Here is a 24268-nt window from a genome sequence, read left to right as displayed (position 1 = left end):
TACAAACTGTAAGCAGCGCTTGACGCATACCGTGCCGCAATGTTTGAGAAGCTTCGCGATTGTTTGACATTTTAAGATTACGCGCCGAACGCGAATATTCAAGTTTATTCTAGAGCTTACAACCAGCGATAACGTTCGAAGGTTTCATGACTGATGTATAAAAGACGAAGCGTTCCACCGATTATCAGATTACTCGACGGCCGGCGACTGTTCTCGCCGCTATCAGTGCGCAGAGTGTATCGCTTGTATTCTGAGTTTTGATTTTCTGGGCACAAGTTCGACCAAATAAAGAACTTCGAATTTCCCAGCCTTGCTGCAGCATTCTTCACCGTCACAACTACCTGACAAACTATCCATAGTGGTGCGAATAACGATGCTGTTGCTGGCTGGCCAAATTGCCAAAATATTAGCGACAGCCTACTATCAGCTTCGCTTAATTTATGAGCAAAATTTTGGCGAGAGAAATGGCGGCATATGTCCATCAATACATTCATATTTAAAAGCAACCAGTTACATCTTACAATTAACAAACTTAGTTCTTTATAATTTTTTTTTGAAATCATAAAATGCAATAAAAATCTGAAGCCGCGCAGTTCCACCCCATGTAACGGCTTCCTTTCCGCTAAAGCTGCATAGTTTGACTTTATGATCATGTGTAAGCGAATCACTCTGGTGAAGAACACTAGTATGTCAACTTTCTTGCCCTTCAGCCTGCTCCTCCGGCTCCACTATGTACCACGCGCGCGGCGAACCAAGTTTATTCTCCAATGAGTTCGCGCTGTTAATTTTAAACTATCGATAGTACCTACTATCGATAGCGCTATCGATAGTATCTTTTACCATCGATAGTTCGATAGTGACTCCGCTATCGATAGTATCGATAGTACTATCGATAGTTCTGCATCACTATTCTAATCTCTCAAAGGGTGACCGCTTGCGACTCGTTTATTGCTCCCCGGGGCGCGATTACATGTTTCCGTGTGGCGCTAAATTACACTAACTACCCGCCGTGGTTACGTTTCCCGTTTTGGGGAGCACGAACATTTTTTACCGGAAAAGTACTCTGGTGTGCTTATTTTTGTATGTCTGTGAGCTATGTTTAATACAAAGCATAATTTTTATTTATACAAAATCGTATAAGTTTTTTTAATGATGTTGCTACGAATAAACCATGTGTAGCAAAAGTAATTTTTGTCACTTTACGGCCACGCAAAAAAATTTACAATTTTTCCTTAAATGTAATCGCCTGAAGAATTTATTTCAGCAATAAAAATTACATTTTTGGACTGCATTTCGCGAAAAAATTCGACCCTCAAAGGGTTAAGCCGTAGTGACTCGTCCTATGCCTACCAGTTAGTGCGTAACGCGATAACGTTTTCTCGCATAAAAGTTATTTGCTACCCTCAACATGCCGACACCACAGTGCGCCGCGAAAGGTCTTCCGTCTTTTCGGCAAGCGCAGAGACTGACCGATAAGTGATTCCAACTTCTGCGCGATTGTGGCGATGTCTTTTCGGATAAGCATCACAAAAGAACGATGGCGAGAGGGTGGCCACCGACGAACGCGCCAGTACGACTTATCGCCGAAAACCCTATCACAATAAGCATTTTCAGCCATTTACTCGGCCGCTCACGTGGCACAGCGCTGTTCCAAGCGTGCTGCACGCTTTTAACAGGCGACAACCTAAGCAAGCTGCGCCGCCGATAACTGCCGCTTTGTTGTGCGGGACTGCCGTCAAGTGTGCGTCGCTTTGTAGAAATCAAAGAAGCTCGCTGTTGCAGAGTTCAGCGGTACGGGCCAAAGAAATCTCGCTATCATGCAAAACGTGCGCGTACGTTATAGCACGCGTAGCGCTGTTGTAAGCGCACTTCACGCTTTTGGTAGGCGACAACCCAAACTCGCCTCCGTCCGCTGTTGCCTCATCGTGCATGATCACCAAAGCATCGCGGAGACGCGAAGTGCGTCTCGCTAGCAGGAAGCATGCCGCGGCGGCGTCCCGCCCGTCGGCGCCTCCGCGCGACAAGCAGCAACACGCTGTCCACATTGCCGGTGCCGGCGCGAGAATCACGAGACAAGAACGGACATGTCGAGGAGCGCGCACTCGCCGGCTTGCTGCCGGCTCGCGATTTCTCCCATAAAGACGGAGAGCAGTTGCGCGGGTGAGGAGAACAATGTCTGGTTGCTATGACGACATCCCGTGTCAGAAGGAAGAGGAGGAAAAGCAGGCGCTGATTGGTGGTTTGCTTGCGCGGCAGCCGGCGGTAGCGGCGAAAATAGGTCCCCGAGCGATCGAGTCGGCGGGAGAAAGATTTTGACGCTCCGCGGGAGAAAGAGAGAAAAGCGGCATCGAGCGAGCGGCGGGCGGGAGAGTGCCGCGCCGCCAGTGTGTTCGTACCCAACAGGCTACTCGCCGCACCCCTGCACGGTCTGGAGCGGAGCGGCTACGAAGCACACTCCAACGGCAAATGCGCGCGTGCGGCAAGCGGCACGGCAGTGACGGCGTCAGCAGAGTAGGCGACGCGCTGCACGCAATTAGACAGGGGTGATCGGCTTCAAGCGGCTGTGTCACGTTTCAATGTAGCGGTGTCAGTTTTCGCTCAGCAGATCTCTCTACTGACGCGCACGCATGTATCGTACCTATTGCGCAAAGCCAATCGTGTGTCCGTCCGCTCTGTGGGTCGCTGTATTGCAAACCCAATAATAGTTTCGAAATTTCATACTTCAGTGTAACAGCGTGTAAGAAAACAACCGGATTGAAAGGGGAAGTAACGACAGTGCATGTTGCGCGTGTCGTTTCTTCCTCTTTCAGTCCGGTTATTTTGTTGCGCGCTGTTACACTGAAATATGAACCAATACCAACTCGCCCAAGTTGCCGTATTATTGCAGTCTCAAAATGCTGCTTGGTGTCGCCAGCGCACGCCATCGGACGGCCGTGCGAGAGAGCTGCAATTTTTTTCAGTGCTCTGGCAAAAAGAAAGAAAAATCTTGTGGTGGGTACCTCAGGCAATATTTGCTGTGGAATTACATTAGTTGGTGGCGGCGGCGCGTGTCAAGAGATGCAAATCTGTCCTTGGCGTTACTGCTTACTACCGTTTAGTGCACAGTTATGCCGCGCTCCCAGTAGGTACGTATTAACGACGTTCGACTGTCCTTTCAATTTCATGAGTATCAAGAACTTGTACGCACCCTGCTTCGTCAATATATCACTAAAAGTTGCATAAACGGTCCACTTACACAGAACAATTTACAATGTCATAACTAAAGTCTGCGATAAAAAACAGTCAAAGTTAAATCTGTCCTCAATGTCACTTAAAATGCAGCATAGGTCCCACTTTCATTTCCTCAGTAAAACAATGTGCACAGCAATTCTGTTTTGCTGAAATGATGATGCTATGGAGCACTTTCCTATTTTGTGCCATAAATGACTGAGCACTTTTACTGCTTTTGAACCTTTCCCTGCTTTGCAGGTTGAGCAGCTTTTGTCATCTCTTTGCGCTTGGCATCAAATTTAGCCTTGGACGTCTTTGCCTGTGCAGGACTGTCTGTCTGTTCACAAATAGCTTCTTTCCTGGCACTACATTTTGTTTTCTTCCAGGCATTCCTGGAGTGTTTTTGCCAGGCTTGGAATCGGATGGCTTTCCAAGCTCCGTCTGCTGCTGCCTCTCTCTCAATTCTTCCTTCTGATCTTCTTCTTCTTGCCTGCACCAGCAGCTGCACAGAACAACAGCGTAAAGCAAAAAAAATATGAAAGAACAATGTAATTGGTTTGAGAAATTTATACAAGTGTGCCTTGACAAGCACAAAGAAAATGCGAATGACCCAAAGGGATAATGTGCATCGCTGGTTCTTCATACAGTGCAAACCAGTGCATGAAACTAATATGCAAAGAGCTAAGAATAATACACTCAAACCTCATATAAACAAGTCACATCTGCCACGAAAATAACTTCTTTATATCCGAAAATTCGTTATAAACGTTTATTTGCAACCTGTAGCTATGACCAGACTATTCTTCATTTACTTCGTTATAACCGATAATTCGTTATATCCGTGTTCGTTATATCGAGGTTTGAGTGTACATTCTTTCCATATTTGTTCTGATCTCAATAATATGAGCAGCATGCAAAGCAGCTCTGGATTCACACCATGACCAGCCAAACAGATGAGTTTAATGTTTTGGTTGAACTTAGAAGGTGAACTTTTTTCAAAGCGCTCGTTCTTTGTTGGACACAACCAAATGATCCAACAGACAATTAGGCCAGGAAACCACAGGGGCCATTAAATGTGGTCTTTAACTGGTAGAGCATTGGATGCGTATTTTGAAGGTTGTGGGTTCTGATCCCACCGACGGAAAGGGTGATTTTTCCATGCACTTTTAATTCAATTTAAGTCATTATTACTACACTACAGTTACAGACAACAATTAATGGTCCCTATGCGTTCCCTGGCCTAATTGTTCTGTTGGATTCATTTGGTAGCAAGTTGGGTGACATGTGAAACCCCAGCAAGCACTGCATTTTGATAATGAAATGTCACGCAATAGCAGATAGCTGTACAGACATATGCGACACACACATCGGGAAAAGTCGAATGAGTTGTCCCTCCGATGTGCTGCTCTGTATGTGCTGTGTCATAGTTTCGAAACGATCCTTGGCATCACTACTGCACGCTACCGCGCGGCCCTATTTCTTCCATGCTTTAGTAAAAAACCGCCAGGCCCTGCGCGGAACATGCAGCCGTCACAGCGAAAGCTGGAAAAGCGGCCTTTCTAGAGCCGAATGTAAACCCTCTACAAGTACACTTGCAATGTACCCACTATGCCATGAATCATCATAATTTTTGCGAAGTAGGGAGCACCCACTATGCCATTATCCCTCATTCTGCAAGAGAAGCAAGGTACCTGCTACACATCTGTAGGCATTATGTGCACTTCGTTGATCCTGTGGCTGATGACGACGAATTATGGCTGAACCCTTTGTAATGGGTGGGAAGCTTTAAATGACCCACTCTTTATGCAATCCACATTGTGCGAAGCTTGGTTGTTATTTTACTCTTCTACCATGCTATATTACATCTCTGTTGACGTGATCCTTGCCTGACATGATGCTTGTATAGGCTCTTTTTGCAAAAGAGTTTCAAGCACCAGCATTGGTCTGTGATAGAATACTCTACTGACACGCAGGGCCTGGTTTCAAATCCCACTCAATCCTACACATTTTTTTCTCATTTCACGCAACAGGAGTTATGGACACCGGCAGCGGCGGCGCACAACTATGCCACCAAATCGGCCATTGTGATCTCATAACAGCGTCCGCTGTAAAAGAAAGAAAAGGCCTTGTAGGGGCCACTTTAGGCAACAATTACTGTGGTATTGCATTTATATATCTCTGTAGGCAGCAGCGGTGTAAGTCAGGAGATGCAAATTCATACTTTACAGTTACTGTATACTAGTGTTCCGTGCATAGTTATGCTGTGCTAGCAGCAATTAGCAATGTTTTACTGTAGTCACTCAGTAACCTGCATGACTAGTTTTCTTTCGTGCTGTGCACAAGAAAACAATTTAAACCTTTTCTTTCACTGTACAGCATAAAACTCTTTTCCCTCTCTCTTCTTGCTGTGCAGCACATGAGTGGCGGTGGTTTTGCATGCGGCTGCACTGCATTTATATGGAATCCCCATGTTCATGCAGGTCCTGTGGTATACTCTATACAAGACCTGTAATTACATCTATCGCTGGTGAAGAGGCTGTACGCTCCAAGGGCACACAAGCTGTCATTGAATCATTAAGTTTTTTCTTGCAGTTATACACCTGGCTTGTTTATTTTGCAATGTCCAAACCTAGTGCAGGACCTATCAATATTTGCGAAAATATTTCAAAATTTACACCATTTCCACCTCTTGATCCAGGGGTACCCAAAAACCAGTAAGGAAGAAAGTCTTCTCACAATGTTCAGTGACTCAAGGGTAAATTTCCCCAGCATTGGTCTGTGATAGATACTCTACTGCCAAGCAGAGGGCCTGGTTTCAAATCCCACTCAATCCTACACATTTTTTTCTCATTTCACGCAACAGGAGTTATGGACACCGGCAGCGGCGGCGCACAACTATGTTTTCTGTGCAAGAAAAACAATTTAAACCTTTTCTTTCACTGTACAGCATTAAACTCGGGGGTTGCCAAGGTGGCGCTTTTCCTTGCAGGCACTGCAAACGGCCAAAGAGTGCTTGACATCTATTTATAGTTTAACAAAAAAATACATAAACACCACCCATCACCCGCAAAGAATAAGTGGTTCACTTGAGTATTTCAGACTGCGTGCCATTTTCCTTGACCACATTCTGCTTCAATGCACCTTCATTCAACATTCGTCATTTCTTTGTCCCTGGAAGTTCCAGTCTAATGCAATAAAGCGGCCACCTTCCCTGCTCTAGGCCCTGATATTGCCTGAAACGGGGCCTTGAGATTTGATGATGAATATCTCAAGTCAGTGCAAAAATTGCCATAAACTGTGATGCCCTACAACTTTCCCACATGAGCAACTGCCCTCAAGCTGACAATAAGGAGCTAATTCACAAGTTTTTAATTGTTCTTTTCAAGTTAACTTCAGTAACCCCAACAAGGTATTTCCGTCTCACATAAAGTTCGTGTGTGAAGACGGCAGGTGCCTTCACATTACTTTTATACTAGGATTTTTATGAAAATTCCGTATTTTCTACTGAAACTTGGAGGATGTTTGAGTTTCACCTTTAAGAGTAGAATGTGATAGCATGATCGGCCCCGTGCGCATCTCCTTCTCAATTGCTCGCCTGGTTTCGGTTCTGGTGGATGCCTCAACCGTGCCGCAAGGAAACGAACGTCTGTGGGCGTAACATTGGCTGCTTCAAACTGCCCTAGAATGCCTAATGCAAGTACAGTTGCTAAGTGCCCACTACGCCATAATTCTTTCTTGCGAATCAGCGAAGGGCCCACTAGACATCCGTAAGGTAACATGCGACTTACGCAGCTGCTCACTTTGTTGATGCTTTTGCAGCTGCTGATGATTAAATATGTCCAAGCGCTTTGTAATAAGTGGGCCTTTCCCACTACATGACATTCATATAGTGTTTTTTTTCCAAAGCAGTTTCAAACAATGGCGTAGCTCTGTGGTAGGAAACCTGCTTGGCCACGCCACAGGCCTGGGTTCGATTCTCACTCGAACCGAACATTTTTACTCTTTATTTTATTTGCATCTTTCTCGATTTTTCACTCATGGACAACGCTAATTTTTCACTCACAACCAACGACGCCGACACCAGAATTTCTGCGAAACAAGCCCTTTAACACTCTCACGTTAAAGAAAAACTATCACAGCTGGGCTTTTCCTGGGCTGATGACAAATGAGTAACTTAGTCACAGGGATGATGATGATCGTTGGGGTTTAACGTCCCAAAACCACGATATGATTACGAGTGACGCTGCAGTGGAGGGCTTCGGAAATTTCGACCGCCTGGGCTTCTTTAACATGCACCTAAATCTAAGCACACGGGCTTCAAGCATTTTTGCCTCCATCGAAATAATCACAGGAAGATTTATTCAGAGGCAAAAAACTAAATTAAACGACTGTGTCCAAATTTCAACTAGACTATGCTAAGATGACAAATTCATGATCACGGGGTGTCGCTGGAGCCAACGTTCGACAAGCGGACTTGTTTTCAAGGCTGCAACCTTGAAGCAGCCTTGTTGCAGCAACCTTGTTCCAACCTTGAAGACAAGTCCACTTGTTGAAACATCGGCTGCAGCGACATCCCGTGTTCACCAATTTTTCATCTCTTCAAGCTTCCATCTTCCCCTGAACTTCTGCCTTTCCTGGGTTTTAACTAGACTATGTGTAGCAGAAAGATCAGCTCACGCTTCAAACGATAGGAGAACTTGAGTGGATTCCCATCCATGTAATGGCATGCGTTGTTCTTGAGGGCAGCCAGCAAGGCATCCTTGCTCTCGAATGTCACCAAAGTGTAGCTGTGGCAGAAAGGGTTGCAATTTAGATGTCAGCAACAAAGAAGCTAAAACACTCTAGTAAAGAAATCGGTGCACCCAAAGGCCAAACCGGAAGACTTCAGTAGTGATAAGTTCTTACACTGTGTGCTGGAAGACAAATATATATAGCAAACATGCATAACTAGTTGACAGAGCATGTATACTTGGCAACAACAAATGTTCATGTGGTGTGTGTGTACTTGGCATGATTATACTTGGCAACAACAAATGGTGTGTGCGTGTTCGTGTTTTCGGTGAAAGGAGGAGAGCCCGGCGGACGACAGGAAACAGCAGTGACCAGCGAACCTTTCAAGCTTTGTGGACGTTCCCTTTTGTTTGGTGTGTCATATAAATAAGTTTGTGTTGTTTTAATCACCGGTCTTTGTTTACTGTAGTTCTTTTTTTGTTTTCAAAATTGGGTTGAGGCAGTTTATCACCAGATTTATGGCTGCGATCATACAACCAAGAAGACGGAAATCGGGAGTCTCCCGGGCAAATCGGGACAGTTGGCAGGTATATTAATTTATCGTTGAAAGGAGCAGCAGCAAACGGGCCCCCACCATTTCTTTTAAGACTATGCGAAATAAAGAGTGGATACCGGAATAATCGCATCTTCTGAGTGCAATTTCAACGGTTTCCTCTTTTCTTCATATTTCATTCAGTATCCCTTTATGTTGCAGTGAGACTGAATATGATGCCTCCACTATTATTTGGGTTTTAAAGGGACCGACAACTGCCCAGAACATGAAATGAGATGACTCCACTGATGGCAAGATTGTCCGTCGCATTGACTCAAACCTACCCTGTTTTTTTCGTGAGAGATGGATTTATATTTTGATTTCTTCATTGAAAGTCACGAAAAATGAATGACCTGTGGCGCCTCTTGCGGCAAAAACATGAACGATCCGATGAACCCGGCCATGTGACCGTTGATTGCTGTACGCGGTCGACGATTTTTTTGTTAGTATTGAAATATCGTTCGTTTCTTTATATTAAAAGGTATTACTCCATAAAAATGTACGTATAGGCCTGCGTTAGTAGTATGCATTAAAGTGGCGCTGCCTTCACATGACATAATGATCCCATGCTCGTCAGCGCATATTGAACAACTTTTCAGCGTACTCATGCAATCGTACACGCAGTTTCCAGGTCGCTAAGATTTTGGAGCGACATAGTTTTGCTACCTACACTTCGTCTCAAAAATAACGCGCGCTGCTACTCAGCGCGGCCGCGCACATGCCTAGTGACGTTTTCGATGACTTGGCTTGGCTCATGCATCTATAGAGTAGCAACGCCGGGACAAGCCACCCATGACACAGACGCAGGCAACTTTGGACGCATGCGCACACAACGTGGTACAAATACAGGGAGGTGTATAATGCCACATCATCTCATTGTAACAGCTTGTTATTTTAAAAAATACTTGAAAAGCTCTTAATAAAGGTGGTTAAGCATAGTTACAGGAACTCCTGCGAAAGCAGAACTATAGCTTTCACAAATCGCGAGAAGGGTTAGCGGCATCGCTATCAATTCCCAGCGTTGCTGGAGGAAAGGTGCGTCCGTGTTTAGAGCCTTTGAGATCGAAAAATACTGCTTGTAAAATAACTACGTGCTTTTGGGATTAACTACTGCAGCTACAAACACTGCGAAAGGTGAGCTTTCTGTCGCGCCGTAAAGAAATAGGTCGAGAAAAATTAGTTGTCGGTCCCTTTAAGGCTACTTCGTTTCTCATGGCAACAAAAAAATACCATCCTGGATTTAAATTCACTCATATTTCATGCAGCAAAAAACCATTAATCTCTAATCAAGTCCTCAGGCTGTGAATACTTAAAAGAGCAAGACACAACACTGTTACAAAGGGAATGTACTAGTACTGCCATACCACAACGCACTGCTTCAGATAAGACAAGGAATGGCTAAATGTGCCTTTTTTGTTGGTCGGTATTTTTCATTTACACAACTGACGAGGCAACAGTTACAGAACTACATAACAGTGCACCAGTTTTACTTATGTAAACACTTTTCAGAAGCCTGGATAGTTAACTCTGATATGAGCACAGCCATATTAGTATCAGTTATGCCCACAGTTGATGCAACTCCCAAGAAAATGGTTTTTTTCGAAAGGCTCCAAGATTATATCTCTTTTTTTAAACACTCGTGGTCTGTGTTGCCATTTCTTAAGAGTCCAACTACACTTGGCAAAAGCCTGACGTGTAGAATACTCATACCAATGACAGCAGAGTAATCACAGCCAGGGTGCACTCACAGTCACAGTCAACCAGAGAGAGTTTAGATGGCACAAACATGGTTTTCACTTACAAAGCCATGGTGGAAACGTTGGTGGCAGTGGGGAAGAGCCTGGCAACTCTATGCTGTGATAACCCTTGGGGCAGGCCATACACACAAAGCTCATTCTGCACCTCTGCCAGTTAGAAGGCAGGTCAGCACGCTTGGCACCACGGTAGCCCACTCTCAAAGGGTGGCCACGCAGGCTGGCCTTTTGTAGGCGCTTGAAGTTGCGATCAGCATCCGCCTCGCTTTTGAACTCCACAAAGGCAAATGACCTGATAAACCAAGAGTATTCAGGTCAGGCTCCTAATATATGGGGTTTAACGTCCCAAAACCACGATATGATTATGAGAGACGCCGTAGTGGAGGGCTCCGGAAATTTCAACCACCTGGGGTTCTTTAATGTGCACCTAAATCTAAGTACACGGGCCTCAAACATTTTCGCCTCCATCGAAAATGCAGCCGCCACGGCCAGAATTCGATCCTGCAACCTTCGGGTCAGCACTCGAATGCCATAACCACTAGACCACCGTGCGGGGCCTCAGGTCAGGCTCCGAAGCACCACTGCAGCAGTCAAAGCTAGAAGAAGGGCAAGATGGCAGATTAAATTGTGTTCTACGGTGGTTCCTAGAGTTGTGCAAAAAGTAATTTTTAGACTGAGTCAAATAATGACAAAAGGAAAGTGAATATTGAATAAGCTTTTCAAATAAACAATGGTAGTCTTCTCCATTATTATACAAGTATGTTCACAATAATGTTTATATTGTTAGCAAGTTTGTCATGGAAGTGTATATTATGAGGCCTTTTCTATAAATGAGACACTATTTAGAAAAATTGTTATTTTGTATTAGTAAATTACCTTTTCGCAATACCAAAGCACAACTCTTGCCAAGAGATGACGCTTGGTTAGTGAGAAAACACGCAAAGAGAAAATGCAGGTGGCGACACCCCCTTGAAGTTTCCGCACTACTTGCAATGACATCATAGATTTTGACATCTACTAGGGGGTACATAGTTCTTAATTAGTAAAAATGTGAAACGCATTGTCCTGTGAGAGGGCCAGGCATTTAACACACTAAGTTTCAGGAAATTTTGTTGAGCCAATGAAGCCAAAACATGAACACTTTGAAATCCATGTTGTCAAGCTTACATTCATGTACAGAGATTTCGAAGCAAAGTTTAAGAATTGACGCTTTAAATTTCATTTCTCTTCCGTTCAATAGTGATGGTAAAATTAATGACAGTAGAGCTTCCAAAGGATAATTTATCAGTTTAAATTGATTCATCGTTTCACTTTAATGTCCCTTTAAGCTGGTGCTACCATGGGATTCAGAGTCCGAGTCTATGAAATAAAGTCAGAATGTGCAACTGACAAGGGCATAAGTACTCAAAGAATGCGTCATATATAGCTCCATGATATAGACAATGCCTCCAGAACAACAGAAGCAATGGGAACATCAAAGATGGAACCCAGCATGATCCGTGGGTAGAGGCTCGATTAGGTCTTGTACACCTCTAAAACACAGTAGAGGATTCGTGTTGCAGAAGTGTACAAAATTGACTGTCTGCTTCCACAGACAGCCAATACTGTATGTGAACATCCCTTGGCATGCTTTGGCCTCGGGAGCGCTAACTCAATTACTGCCCTGGTCCCAGCTCTGCCTCTTAGGTGCCTTGGAATCTTGCACAGCCCCCTTTAGTGTAATCTGAGGTGCTCTCCTGAGGCCTCCATCTGCTCGTTGCATGTGCCTTCCTGGAGCACTAGTCTTGAAAAAATGCGAACATTTGCACACCTACTGTAGTTTATACATACGTACTAACTACGATCAAAAGTAACAGGAGACCATACTGACCAAGAAGTCTTAAGGTTTGAGCAGCTTCAAATACATTTTCTGTCAAATATTTGAGAACGGAACAAAAAAGGCCAATGCAATTACAGCTTGTGAGAGAAACTGCTCTGCTGTACTGTTAATAAAATTTACAGTGTGCAGAATGACCAAAGGGTACACTAAGCTTAGGTCAAATCATAGCACAAAAAAAAAAAAACATTTGTGTGTCTGTGTTAGGCTTTGTTCCTAAGGAATAGGTGCAACGTTTTGACAGAACATCAAAACGTGTTCATGATTGCATATTCGGCATTTTTTTTTTTTTACATGTGAATTTTCCCTTGCTGAGCACTGCGTACTCCACATCAAGTGTAATGAATTTCTCTTGCTAGTTCCTTACGATATGAACAACAGATATGAGTGGTATTCATCCTCCACAAAAATATGTATGAACAAAGTACAACCTTTTAACAGTCTTCAATTATACATGCAGTTTAGAAAAACAGCATTACGTTAGTTTAACAGTGCATTATGTCTCCTTTATTCCTGTGCTGTCTAACATTATGTTGTCACTATGTCACATACTATGCACTCCCTTGCTCATGGAGTCATTACCATTTTTTGCTACTGACTACTGGTATTTTCACAAATCGGATTGTTGTTGGAACAGGATTTTTTGAAGTGCTTCTAAACTTGCACTTCAATCACGCTCATACTGAAAGTATGACTACTGGCACTTACCTGCGTTTTAATATATCTGCTTTGAAATGCATGCTTTATTTTGCAGACTTCAAAAGGGTGCTCACATGAGGGCACAATTCGCCTCCCCTCTACAATGACAGCACACCCCGTGACCATGCTGACCGTGCCATCACTGGGTAGCAATGCCCCTCGGAGCTCCTCACTGGGACAGCGGAACATTTGTTACGAGAGCTACAAATGCTTCCCCATCCCCTGGAAGGGAGAAGTCCCATGCCTTCGTGTGCACAACTGCTCAGCAGTAGCATGCGACCGAAGTGCTTGTGGGGGAGGACAAGGAGGCTTGCTAGAAATGCCATCATGAATAATTCTGCCCATTATCCTCAAAAAAGTCCCTCACATGAATAACACTAAAGACACAAGAATAACTTTCATGAAAAGGGCACTTCACATACATGCTACATTAAGAGAAACCAAATTGGAATTTCTTATATCCCATGTATTCCTATGGAATGGAAAAAACCAGCAACCCTAATGGCCATTACTGTCAACTGTGCTACCGCATACAGTCTACTTTAGAGAACAGCAGTGGGTCTGCCAAAGCAAAAGTGGATAAAATACGTTGATGTAATGGCACAAGGAAGTGAACTTTTCTCCCTGCAACACAAGTTCATCCTCTTACCTTGGCCACTGCCTACAAGCAGCAGTACTCTTTTCCCCCTTCCTCCTATACTGGTGCCAAGAGCTCACACCACATTTACAGCACCAGCATCTCTTTTCCCTCTCTCTTCTTGCTGTGCAGCACATGAGTGGCGGTGGTTTTGCATGCGGCTGCACTGCATTTATATGGAATCCCCATGTTCATGCAGGTCCTGTGGTATACTCTATACAAGACCTGTAATTACATCTATCGCTGGTGAAGAGGCTGTACGCTCCAAGGGCACACAAGCTGTCATTTAATCATTTAAGTTTTTTCTTGCAGTTATACAACAGGCTTGTTTATTTTGCAATGTCCAAACCTAGTGCAGGACCTATCAATATTTGCGAAAATATTTCAAAGTTTACACCATTTCCACCTCTTGATCCAGGAGGTACCCAAAAACCAGTAAGGAAGAAACTCTTCTCACAATGTTCAGTGACTCAAGGGTAAATTTCCCATTTTTATGTGACAAGACTTCTTTACAGTACCCAAAGCATATCTTCAATGAGATGCTGAAGTTACTAAATATGTGTGGAAACTTCCACTGCAATAGTGCCACACAGAAATCACTGGCTTTAACTTGAAGGAGATGCTACGTGCCTTTGGAAGACAACATAGGTACACATAGGTTTAAAAACGCTAGGTAGCAGGTTATGTTAGCAGCAGTACACACAGTCAAACATGCACTGTTGGTTAAAGGAGTACCGACACAAAAATTTCGGCCTCGAGTTTTTTTTTTTTTTGCTGCAATGGTTGCTGGTGCCTGTTAGTCATAACTCGGCACATCGTTTGCTGCCGCGCGACAGATAATTACAGGCTCCTCATTACCGACCAGTTTCAGTTTCGGTTTCAAGAATGACAAGCCTCCGGGTGCAATTATCACCACCTAGCGGGTGCAGCGCTCGATCACGTCAGCACAAAGAACTGTGACTCACTTCCGCGCAGTTCGCGAGCAGCCGCTGAGAAGCAGGCCCCAAGGGTCCCCCCTTTGAGGGTGTCAGTAGCGCAAGGATGTCGATCACTCAAGCAAACTTCAAAATTCATTTGAATTAACTTCCAAGCTATATTCGCTGTTGATATTTGCAGATGATATATGCATGTTCACCGGAATCGATCCCGCAGGCTATCTCGGCCGCAAAATATTGTGTCAGTACCACTTTAAGAAAGCACTTACAGTTTCCTGCAGTTGGTACAGCCACAATTTATGATGGAGTCGCAGCAAGAAACCGTTCAATAGAGCCAGTTCTTAAAATCCATAATCTTGCCAATAAAGTAGGGGAGCTTCGCCATCGCATTGCGCTGGCGAAGCTCCCCGCTTGGTGTCTGCTCCTACAGGAAATGAACTCACTTCCGCGCGTCCCCAGATTCATTGTGTATGCTGCTCCCAATCACCCTGGTCGACGCTGCACCACTGTGCTGGGGCCTCCAAGCAAGGCTGCAGTGTATGTCGTGACCTCATAACCTCAGACGCAAGTTCCTCTACTGTCGTGGTGTAATGAGTGGCAAGAAGCTGTGCCAGAGCTCGTTAGCCTCCTGCACACTGACGTGATTGTGGTGTCACTAGGCATCCATATAGAGGTAGTGCTCCTTGATTGCATCTTGAGCGGATCTGTGTCGAACTCGCCCTGAGTGCACTGTGCATGTCAGGGGAAGACTTCAACACAACTCATCAGTCGTGGGGCTACCCTTCCTCCAGTGCGAGAGGCAGCATCGAGCTAGATACTTTTACAGATGTGTAGTTTGTCCTAAAAATGCCCCGGCCACTTTTACACATCGCCGAGATCATCCCAGTGCTCCACGATATGCGCCGGATCTGTCGTGGAGGTTGAATTTACATGCCGTTTCCTGGGATCGAGAGCCGGACTGTTGGGGGACTGATCACCATCCCCTGACAAGCGGTTTGGCCGCAAATAACCAACGCCGCCTCCGCTGTCAATGCTACGTTAGCAACTGGGACTTATTCTGCAAGGAACTCAACGCCTCGATTGCGGCTACATCGTCTGACCCATTGCAGGTGTTAACCACAGTCGTGCGACCCTCCACGCAGTTCAAATGGGTGGAGGAGAACAGACCACCGCCAAATTTATCTTTTACACCCGTGAGCAGCATGCCATCATGCAGAACTAGCCTTGAACTGAGGTCAGGTCACCGCTGAGCTTCGTGCTAACCTAAAGGGACTCACCGCAGCAGCCTGTCGCTGCCTGAAGCGCCTCTCCCGAAACGCACAAGAGCTCTATTCACACGCGCGCCTCATTCAGGGTTGTAGCTAGATAACATTTTATGTGAGCCCAAGTTTGTGTGCAGCACGATTTTAATATTTACAGGGGTGCAACAGCCGAAATAGGATTTGGAGCAATTTTTGGAGCAGCAAAATGTTGCTTTTGGAGCACAAAAATCCAAATTTGGAGCAGGTTACGAAAAAAAAACCTGAATTTTTTTAGCACGAAATTTCAAATTTGGAGCAGTACACAAAGAAAGCCTACTTTTAGAAAAGAAAACAAAAATACGTACAAACCATTCAACATCAGCTAAATCGTGCACGTGAACACTGCTATTTCAATAAAAGCAGTGTGCTGAGCCACCACACAGTACGAACAATGACTAGATCCACATTAGCATTTGCAGGGCCTGTCAAGTAATTCGACAGGCACTGCAAGTGCTAATGTGGACCTGCGAACCTAGCAACCTCGAAATTCAGGAGTTTCATACAGCAGGAGCAAGTGGGGTGACGAAAAAATCAAACTGGCGTACGTTTTTGTCTTTCTCAAGGCGCGCAGAAACACCACACACAGCAGCTCCAAATGATTGCCAATAACTTTTTTAGACGTCAGCGACCATACTAGGACTCATAATTACGCGGCACATGCACGAATGAGTAATTAAGGAACAAAACGTGCTGTGTCCCTGACAGCTAGTATTAATAGCCTCTTCTAAATCTCAATACGCTTTTCCGCAGGGCATCAGTGTACTGCGGCAAAAGTGGCGTAAAAAAGCGCCCTGCACGCAATAAAACAAGCATCAGGAAATTTGAGAACCACTGTCCTCTTTTATTGCGATAGCTATTATATGGACACTCTCGACAGGTTTTTGCCATCATGTCCCGTATAAAGACCAAATTGATAACATCCCCCCGCGCATAGTATGTTCAACTGCGGGTAAAAGCGCCGCGAGTGCCGGTGACGAACGCAGCTGAAGCAGACATCAAACGAACCAGCCCATCTCTCTCGCTCGGAGGGCGCATGCGATAACACCACTCCGCTCGGGAGGCCTGCCGTCAAAGCAGAGGCGAAATGCCGCGGCCGTCTTGAACGAGCATGAAAAGACGCGGGGGGGGCTGTCGCTCAAGCAGCAACTTTGAACTTTGATTCTAAGGGCGTGGTCGCGAGCGCGCTATTTCGGCAGCCATCAGCGGGCGGCTCGTATATCCTGCTACGTGCTGCGCTCTCAGTGCGAAGACACTGCACAAAGAGCATCTTTCCCTGGAACGGCCGTATTCTCTTACACCAACGTTTTGTAGAGTTACACGAGATCGAATACAAGAGAGTTTGCTGCCAGCCTCCCTTCGTATAACATTATAATTTGTTGGTATCGCATATATTGCTTCTTCCTTGCGGTGAAGCTGACTTTTTCTTTTGTTTCACTGGGGCGAGGGGGGGGGGGGTTAGGGCTAGGGTCCGTGCGTCTATATTGGATGATGACGACGATGCCCACACTCCAGATGACCAACGCAGCCTCCATTTCTCGCTAAAATTTGCGCAACTGAGAAAATTTTGAAGCTGGTCGGGCATTTTGGCGCAGCGTGGTGCAATTTCAACAAGTTTCACGGTTTTGGCTCAGCTTGGTGCAAAAATAAAGAATTGTATCAAATTGGCGCAATTGGCGCAGCTGTTGCATCACTGTATTTATCTGCTGTCCCTTATTGCGACAATTTTCTATGGTTGTCACATGGTGCATTTTCGATCGCCATCGAGCCACATCGGGATGAAAATTTTTGAGGATTTATTCCATTCTGCAGTTCACACAAATGGGCCAATTGTGATTGAAAAATACAGTCCCGATAGGGCTCGACTGCGATAGTAAATGCACAGTGTACCAGCCGGCCGTGTTACCTTGTGCATTTGAACGCACTAGCATGCTACAAAAAGTGGCTTACTATGGTCTATATGGCAATTTTATGCTTATGAAGCGCGAAGAACATTGGGACAAAGCAAAGAAAGATACACACGGAAAAGCACTTGTCCTGTATGCATCTCTGCTTCATCCCAGTTTTTTTTTTCCCCACGCTTCATAAGCATGAACCGATTCTAACTAGGCAAGACAGAAGTGTTGGCAATTATATGTCCAGTGAAAATACCAGTGTAAAGCATTTACACCTGCATTGATAAGCAGTACGACACTTTGCGGCTGCTGTTAGATGGTGAATCAATGCTTGAGGCCCATGTACTTAGATTCAATCAATGCTTGAGGCCAATGTACACTACGGTGTCCCTCAATCATATCATGGTTTTAGGATGTGAAAACCCAAAAAATTATAGGTGAATAAGTATTTGAAGCTGGCCATGTCGCTTGTAGCGCAACGTAAAGAAGAAGCCACCTTGGATGGGCTCATTCTACATACATCCTCTATAAGCAAGAAACCCCATGAGCTGAAAATAACAATATAGGAATGTCAGGCGACAGTGATATGACGCTCTTGCATAGCAGGGTAACAATGAAAGTGAAAGCTCATGCTAGGCTCGCACTGTGACACGAAGCAGTATGAAGTACCATGCCGCCGTTAACTTTGACTGCACTTTCCCAGATAGTGTAGTCTCAAGGTGTTCGCACAGGTGAAGTGAGAGCAAAACAACACTATTCAAAGAGGAAAACACCAGAAGCCGCAGTTTAAAGCAACGCATTCAACCGTCGACTTTCCTTCACCCGAGTAACCCGAGATCATGTGATCCAACCCTGCACCTCACAACGATCACAGCACCTGCGTCTCCAGTGGTGAGCCTCGAGACCAATACTCCTGCTGGAGTAATGGAGTCAGAAACAAGAAATTGAGCATTATTATGAAACATCAAATTCTTCAGCACAATTTATCTTGCCAAATTTTTTTCTGGGTTGCTTGCATGATATGCAACGTTGTTGAACCAGTAAACAGGATCATATATTATATATATATATATATATACTTTTTTTTTCCACACGTTCCAAACAAGCCTGCTCATTTGTACAGAACACTACAGCGATCACATTTTGTGATTATCACAGCGGTGCATGATGCTCCACTTTGAAAAAAATTCCTGCACCCCTCTTCAGCTCCAGCCCAGTCTTTCCTCACTAATGGTGCATTCAGACGATGGACCAAATCTGGATTTGTCGCGGACGCGGATGACTATTCCGCCGATCCGCCTGCAGGCGCATCCACACGACAGACAGGACCCTTGTGGATGACAGCACCAGACAGACTGATTATTCTCGACCACGGCTTCAGCGCTGGCTGCCAGCAGACCGGTTTGAGAGTGTCCAACATCATGGAGGCAGATAGAAAACAACGCTGGCTTTGTCGAACTAGCCGGACATCGAACATTGACGAGGACTGTAATATGTTCCAGTGAAAACGGCTTTGTTGGCTGAAAGGCTGGATGGGAATAAAAACCTGCTGTACAGAAAGCTGCTGAAGACTGACCTCACTGCTGTCGCACGTGGGACTTCGAATACGATGGGAGGATACAGTTTTTCTTTTCAAGGACAACAGGTACCAACCGTGCACTTTGCACTACTGCACATTCTGTTTCCATTGCTTTGTTTGCATCTTTACCTCAAGTGCAGTGTTGAAACACTGGGCATATTCTGAGACAACCGCTCCCGGCGACAGCTGTACTTTGCCTGCCGTAGAATCCCACATGTGCAATGATTAAAGCGACAACTTATCCGCTATTCTCCAACCCGCCAATCAGTGCACATTGAAAGTGACAGATGTCTAACGGTGATGGTCTTGGAATACGGCCCCAGAAATAAGCTGAACCATGCGCCAGCAAGCAATGAACTGATGCCGACAGCGAAGACAGCTGTACAGCTCTAGCAGAAGAAAAGTGCATGGTTGCCTGACACTGCTGGTTTATCCGCTAAAGCTGCACCGTTCTGCCACCAGAATCCCGATGTGAAAAACAGGTTGGGCTTATTCGTAAGTGACGTAATGTTGCCCATGGGCAACATTACGTAGCACTGAGCTCGTCAATTGGTCAGTGTGCAACTGCACCTTGGCCCTTCGGTGATGAAGTTTTGGCCACACAGTTATTGTGTGTCGCGTGTTTGTTTACCTCGTTGGTGCCTCACACCGCACTTCCAAAGCCTTGCTCAGTCTTTGGCTCTGCTCCCATGACGCAAATCGCCGACATGTTACGTTGTTGAAGTGAGCGTAGTCCGACGACGGGCTATGCCTACCCCTCTCCGCGGTCAAGGATAGGGAGGACGAGCGAGAAACTGGAACCAGCCAAAGCAGCCACAAAAGGGTTGTTCTTATCCTCTAACTTCCTTGTTACAGCACTTATTTTCAAATTCCTTCCGCCAGCATGTTCAAACCATACAAGTACGCAGTTCCTCTTCATCACAAATTTTGGACCTCGAGGTTGCTTACTGGCCCTTTAAAAAACATGCTGTATTTAGGTGCCAATTCACCAATCGCAGGCAGTACAAACAATGCGAAGAGTTTTGATAAATGCTAGGCTTGTGCAAATAGTAAATTTTAGGTTCGAAGCAAATAGTGATTTGGTCGAATAATTTCGAATCGAATTTGAATAGTAATATTATAAAGAAAAATGAGCATGTTTGTCATGACCTAACTAATCTGCACACTATTTTTTAAGTGAAACAAGGCGTGCAAATGTCATTCTTTTTGGTTCAAAGGATGTGGAAGCAACTTTGAATAGTAGCTGGATCTGACTTTCGGTAGAATGCAGGTGATAACCTGTAAATAGTTTTCTTAAAATTACTATAATTAGAGCATGTAACCTGATGCAAGCTTTTAAACTTAAAAATGATGAATCAATGTAAGGGTATATGTTCATTAACCTTGAAGTGGGGGCTTCACGGCAATGCTGATTTTTTCTGGAAAGGTATATTCACAGTATACCACCCCTCCACTGCAGTGAAACCACCTTTACAGGGGGGTTTTCAAGCGGACTAATATACACCTATTTGTTCATTTCGAATACATCGAAATTTCTAAGAATTTAGAATCGAAGCAAATTTGAATACTGTAATCAGGGTGTCTACCGAGTTGACTTTTCTAAATTCCCTGAGTTTTCCAGGTTTTCCCTGAGTGTTTTTGCTAAAATTCCCTGAGTGAAGCAGAACACTGTTTTATGTCAAGATGGGTAGAGACATATCATCGGTGATGTCACTCTCTAATACGCACGTCAGAAAATAAGAACGACTTAATCCCATTTGAATAGTACATAGAACAGTTAAACCTCAATATAGCGAAGTTGATAAAGCGGCAACTCACTTCGTTATATCGAAACTTGGTTAAACTGAAATTCGACCTTTCATGCAAGGCACAGTTACTGAAGGATTAATCTTAAACTGAAAATGCCACAAGAATGCTCGACTAATATGGCAACATGAAAAAACTTTTTTATTTTTGCTGAAAAAAAAACAATTTTGTTGAGCTTGAGGTGCAGCAATCACAGTTAGATGCCTTGCCAGAGTGTCACATGTAAATACGAAACAAATGCGGGTTTAATGCACTGTGGAATTGCGCTTGTTCTGCTGCTGCGGGTTGTCAAACCCTCACGTGTTGCCCAGAGCAATGCAACGCCTTTTCTACATTTTGCCCAGCCGAAACATTTGCTCTCCACGAACGCAAAACATCGAAAACCATCCCACGTTAGAAAAAAAGTCACAGTTTTACCGCGAGAGCAAAGTAGTAAATCCGATAGCAACAAAGAGCAATTTTACATCAATATAGGCTAGCAGCTCACTCCTTCAGGAAACGCTGCCGCTGCACTAAGAGAAGTGCCCTATCTATGGCTCAGGGGCGGATTCAGGTACCTAATGGGGGGGGGGGGTACAAAGGCTGAAGCCCCCCGCTCAGCAGTGCATTTTGGTGGGTCAGCATTTACAACAGCCCAGAGGGAATTATGGTGGTGCCTAAGAAGCCTTCGTTGCAAATGTGCATAGGGAAGCAGGAAAAGATAGAGCGATGAGAGAGGTGGAGAGCAGGGAAAAATTCTCTTTTCCCCTTTGGGCAGTGGCAGGCAAAGCAACCTGAAAAAGGGGGCAAACTCAACAGGCAGCCTGACAAAGGAGGTGGACGACAGGCAGTGAAGGGAGTGGGGGGGGCTGGCTTAAGGGGGGAGGGGCGATCGCCGCAACGGCCCCCCCTCTTTGGATCCGCCACTGCTATCTATGGCTTCAACTGAAGTTTTGCAATTAGAGCACAACACCTACAAAGGTATGAGCCGTCTGCTGATCCCCACTAAAGATAGTCGCGGCGCACACGACCACGCCCGCTGGTGCAAAGTACGCACTTCCTGTCGAACTCACGCAGCCACCCCCCCTCCCCAACCCGCCGGTTCCTATCTCCATGTGCCCATCGCGCGAACGAGACGGTCGGCTCGTTTCATCTCTGCTTAAGCCTCGTTCGTCGGCAGCGCTCGCACGCTTTCACTCGCGCATGGAGCATACGACGGGCGGGGTGATGTAATCGCGATTGGACTTGATAAGCAAGATCACGGCGAAGGCAAAAAATTCGCGTCGGAGTGTCTATACAATTGCTATCGCAAAAAAAAAAAAGCAATATAGCTGCGGGCTAAGATCGCATGAAAGCACGGCAACAGCCTGAATGACGGCACATCCGATTATGGTGGAAACGTTACTGTTTTCCGACATCGCGCGCCGGATCGAGCAAATGGGACCCGTGCTGGTGTCGCGAATTTCGGTCGCCGCTATGCCTTGCCTCTGAAAAGTTTTGTAATTCGGCTTTGTAGCAAACATCCATGTGGTGTGGCTGGTAATTGCGAGCTGCAGCCCCCCAAAATATCGGTCGACTGCCTAAAACTTGTTTCAGCAGTGCCCTCATCGAGAAAAAAGAAAGAAAAAAGCTTTCACTTGCTGTGAATGGGCCCGTTAGTTACGCTAGCACTCGCCTGGAAATTTATTCTACTCTTCACGGAGTCCTAATAGCATCTTTGAAGCTCGGGATCAGAGCGAGTGAGCTCTCCGATAACAGCCAACAAGCGTAGTCTTTTTTCTCGCCGATCGGGATGGCTTGCCAGATACCAGCCTTGTCGAAGACATCCGCTTCCTGACCGATCGCGATCGCTTGCAAGATAACTCAAGCTCGTTACATCTACTGCTACCGCTTCTACAACTAATCATGCTTGTTACTTGACACGCGGCGATAACAAAACACCATATCGGGCGCTAACGCACAGCACGCGCGAGAAATACAGAACTACACCGCGTAGTCACAGAACACCCTGACAACACTGCGCGATACGATGTGTTGTGGTTCATGGTTCCCGCATGCCACGCATTAGGCGGATTCTCTCCCACTTCACCGCTCCGAAGGCGATGACAGCATCGAGGTGCGCCACTTCCCCGCAGCCGCAGCGGACGTTTGATTTGAAAAATACGTTCACAAAATATCCAGCCAGCGCTACCGCGACTTTCGTTGCCTTTCAATAAAGTTACTGTTGATTTTCCCTGATGGGAGCACAATTTCCCTGAGTTCCCCCTGAGAATTTCCAGACTACCCGAATTCCATGAGAATTCCCGGTTTTCCTGGTCGGTAGACACCCTGGCAATATTCGTTCAAATACTCGAAGTGCTCGAATATTCGCACAAGCCTAATAAATACCAATTACTAAAGAAAGCCACGCAGGCAGTCTCGGTGGACTCCATTAAACTAAACATTGAAGGTCTGCACACTATAGCAGTCTAAAAAATACTATTACCAAATTAGGCCATGAGGTTATGCATAACGTAAGTGCAATTTCACATTTGCGACGAAAATATTCTCAAAATATTCTCTTCTAGGAGCTACTCACTTTAGTGGATCCTTCCCAACGCATAAGCTTTACTTCTGATGGGTACCCGAATTTAATATCTGTGTATACACTTGCTTGCAGAGCTTAAAATTAGTAGCAGCAATATGTCTGCACACACCAACTTCAACTTTCCACCTTGTTTACAATAATGAGTCTAAGGCCTAGAGCTGGACAAATGCTACAAGAATGCAATTTAAAAAATTGTCCAAGGAGCTTACAACTTTTCGCCCAATTTGACATTCGTTCGCACACTGACAATGTCAGGGGACAGGTCCTTCACTTCCTCAATAGTGCAGCCTTTTGGGAGATTGCCCACATACAGGAACAACTTGTCGTATTCATCTGCAAACAAGATGGAAAGTGGCCACCTGTACAGACTTATTGCTACAAGGAAATGCGACTGCTGCTTATTCAGTTTTGTTTTGGGCAAGCTATGCGGAAACCAACAATGTCCTTACCTACATCCATGAGGAGTGACCTTGGAATGCCATCTGGATAAAGCAGAAGAGGAAGCTCACATCAGCCATGACCGAAATTGTGCACGAAACTACACTAAACGAGTGTTTAGTGTAGCTACTAAACTAAACTAAACTAGCGTGCACTCACATCCATCAATTTAAATCATTATACATAAATGGTTCAGGAGTGGCCACCGCTGCCTGCTGTGCACCACTTCACAACAAAAAGTTTCCTCAACAT

At 45.2% G+C, this 24268-nt stretch overlaps 1 protein-coding gene across 1 annotated transcript in view; it reads right to left on the bottom strand.

Moving 5' to 3' along the window:
• Positions 1-3434: 3434 nt before the first annotated feature.
• Positions 3435-24268, bottom strand: part of LOC119377896 (nucleolin-like) — a 21627-nt gene continuing 793 nt past the window's right edge. The window contains 6 exon segments of the mRNA XM_049411665.1: positions 3435-3712; positions 7888-7997; positions 10335-10431; positions 10434-10579; positions 23788-23911; positions 24028-24060. Coding sequence (XP_049267622.1) covers positions 3669-3712; positions 7888-7997; positions 10335-10431; positions 10434-10579; positions 23788-23911; positions 24028-24060 — 554 coding nt within the window. The 3' untranslated portion in view covers positions 3435-3668.

The sequence above is a fragment of the Rhipicephalus sanguineus genome, unplaced genomic scaffold (assembly GCF_013339695.2).
Source record: "Rhipicephalus sanguineus isolate Rsan-2018 unplaced genomic scaffold, BIME_Rsan_1.4 Seq609, whole genome shotgun sequence".
Taxonomy (NCBI): Eukaryota; Metazoa; Arthropoda; class Arachnida; order Ixodida; family Ixodidae; genus Rhipicephalus; species Rhipicephalus sanguineus.
The sequence above is the reverse complement of the archived record's forward strand: the minus strand, read 5'-3'. Positions and strand labels throughout refer to the sequence as shown.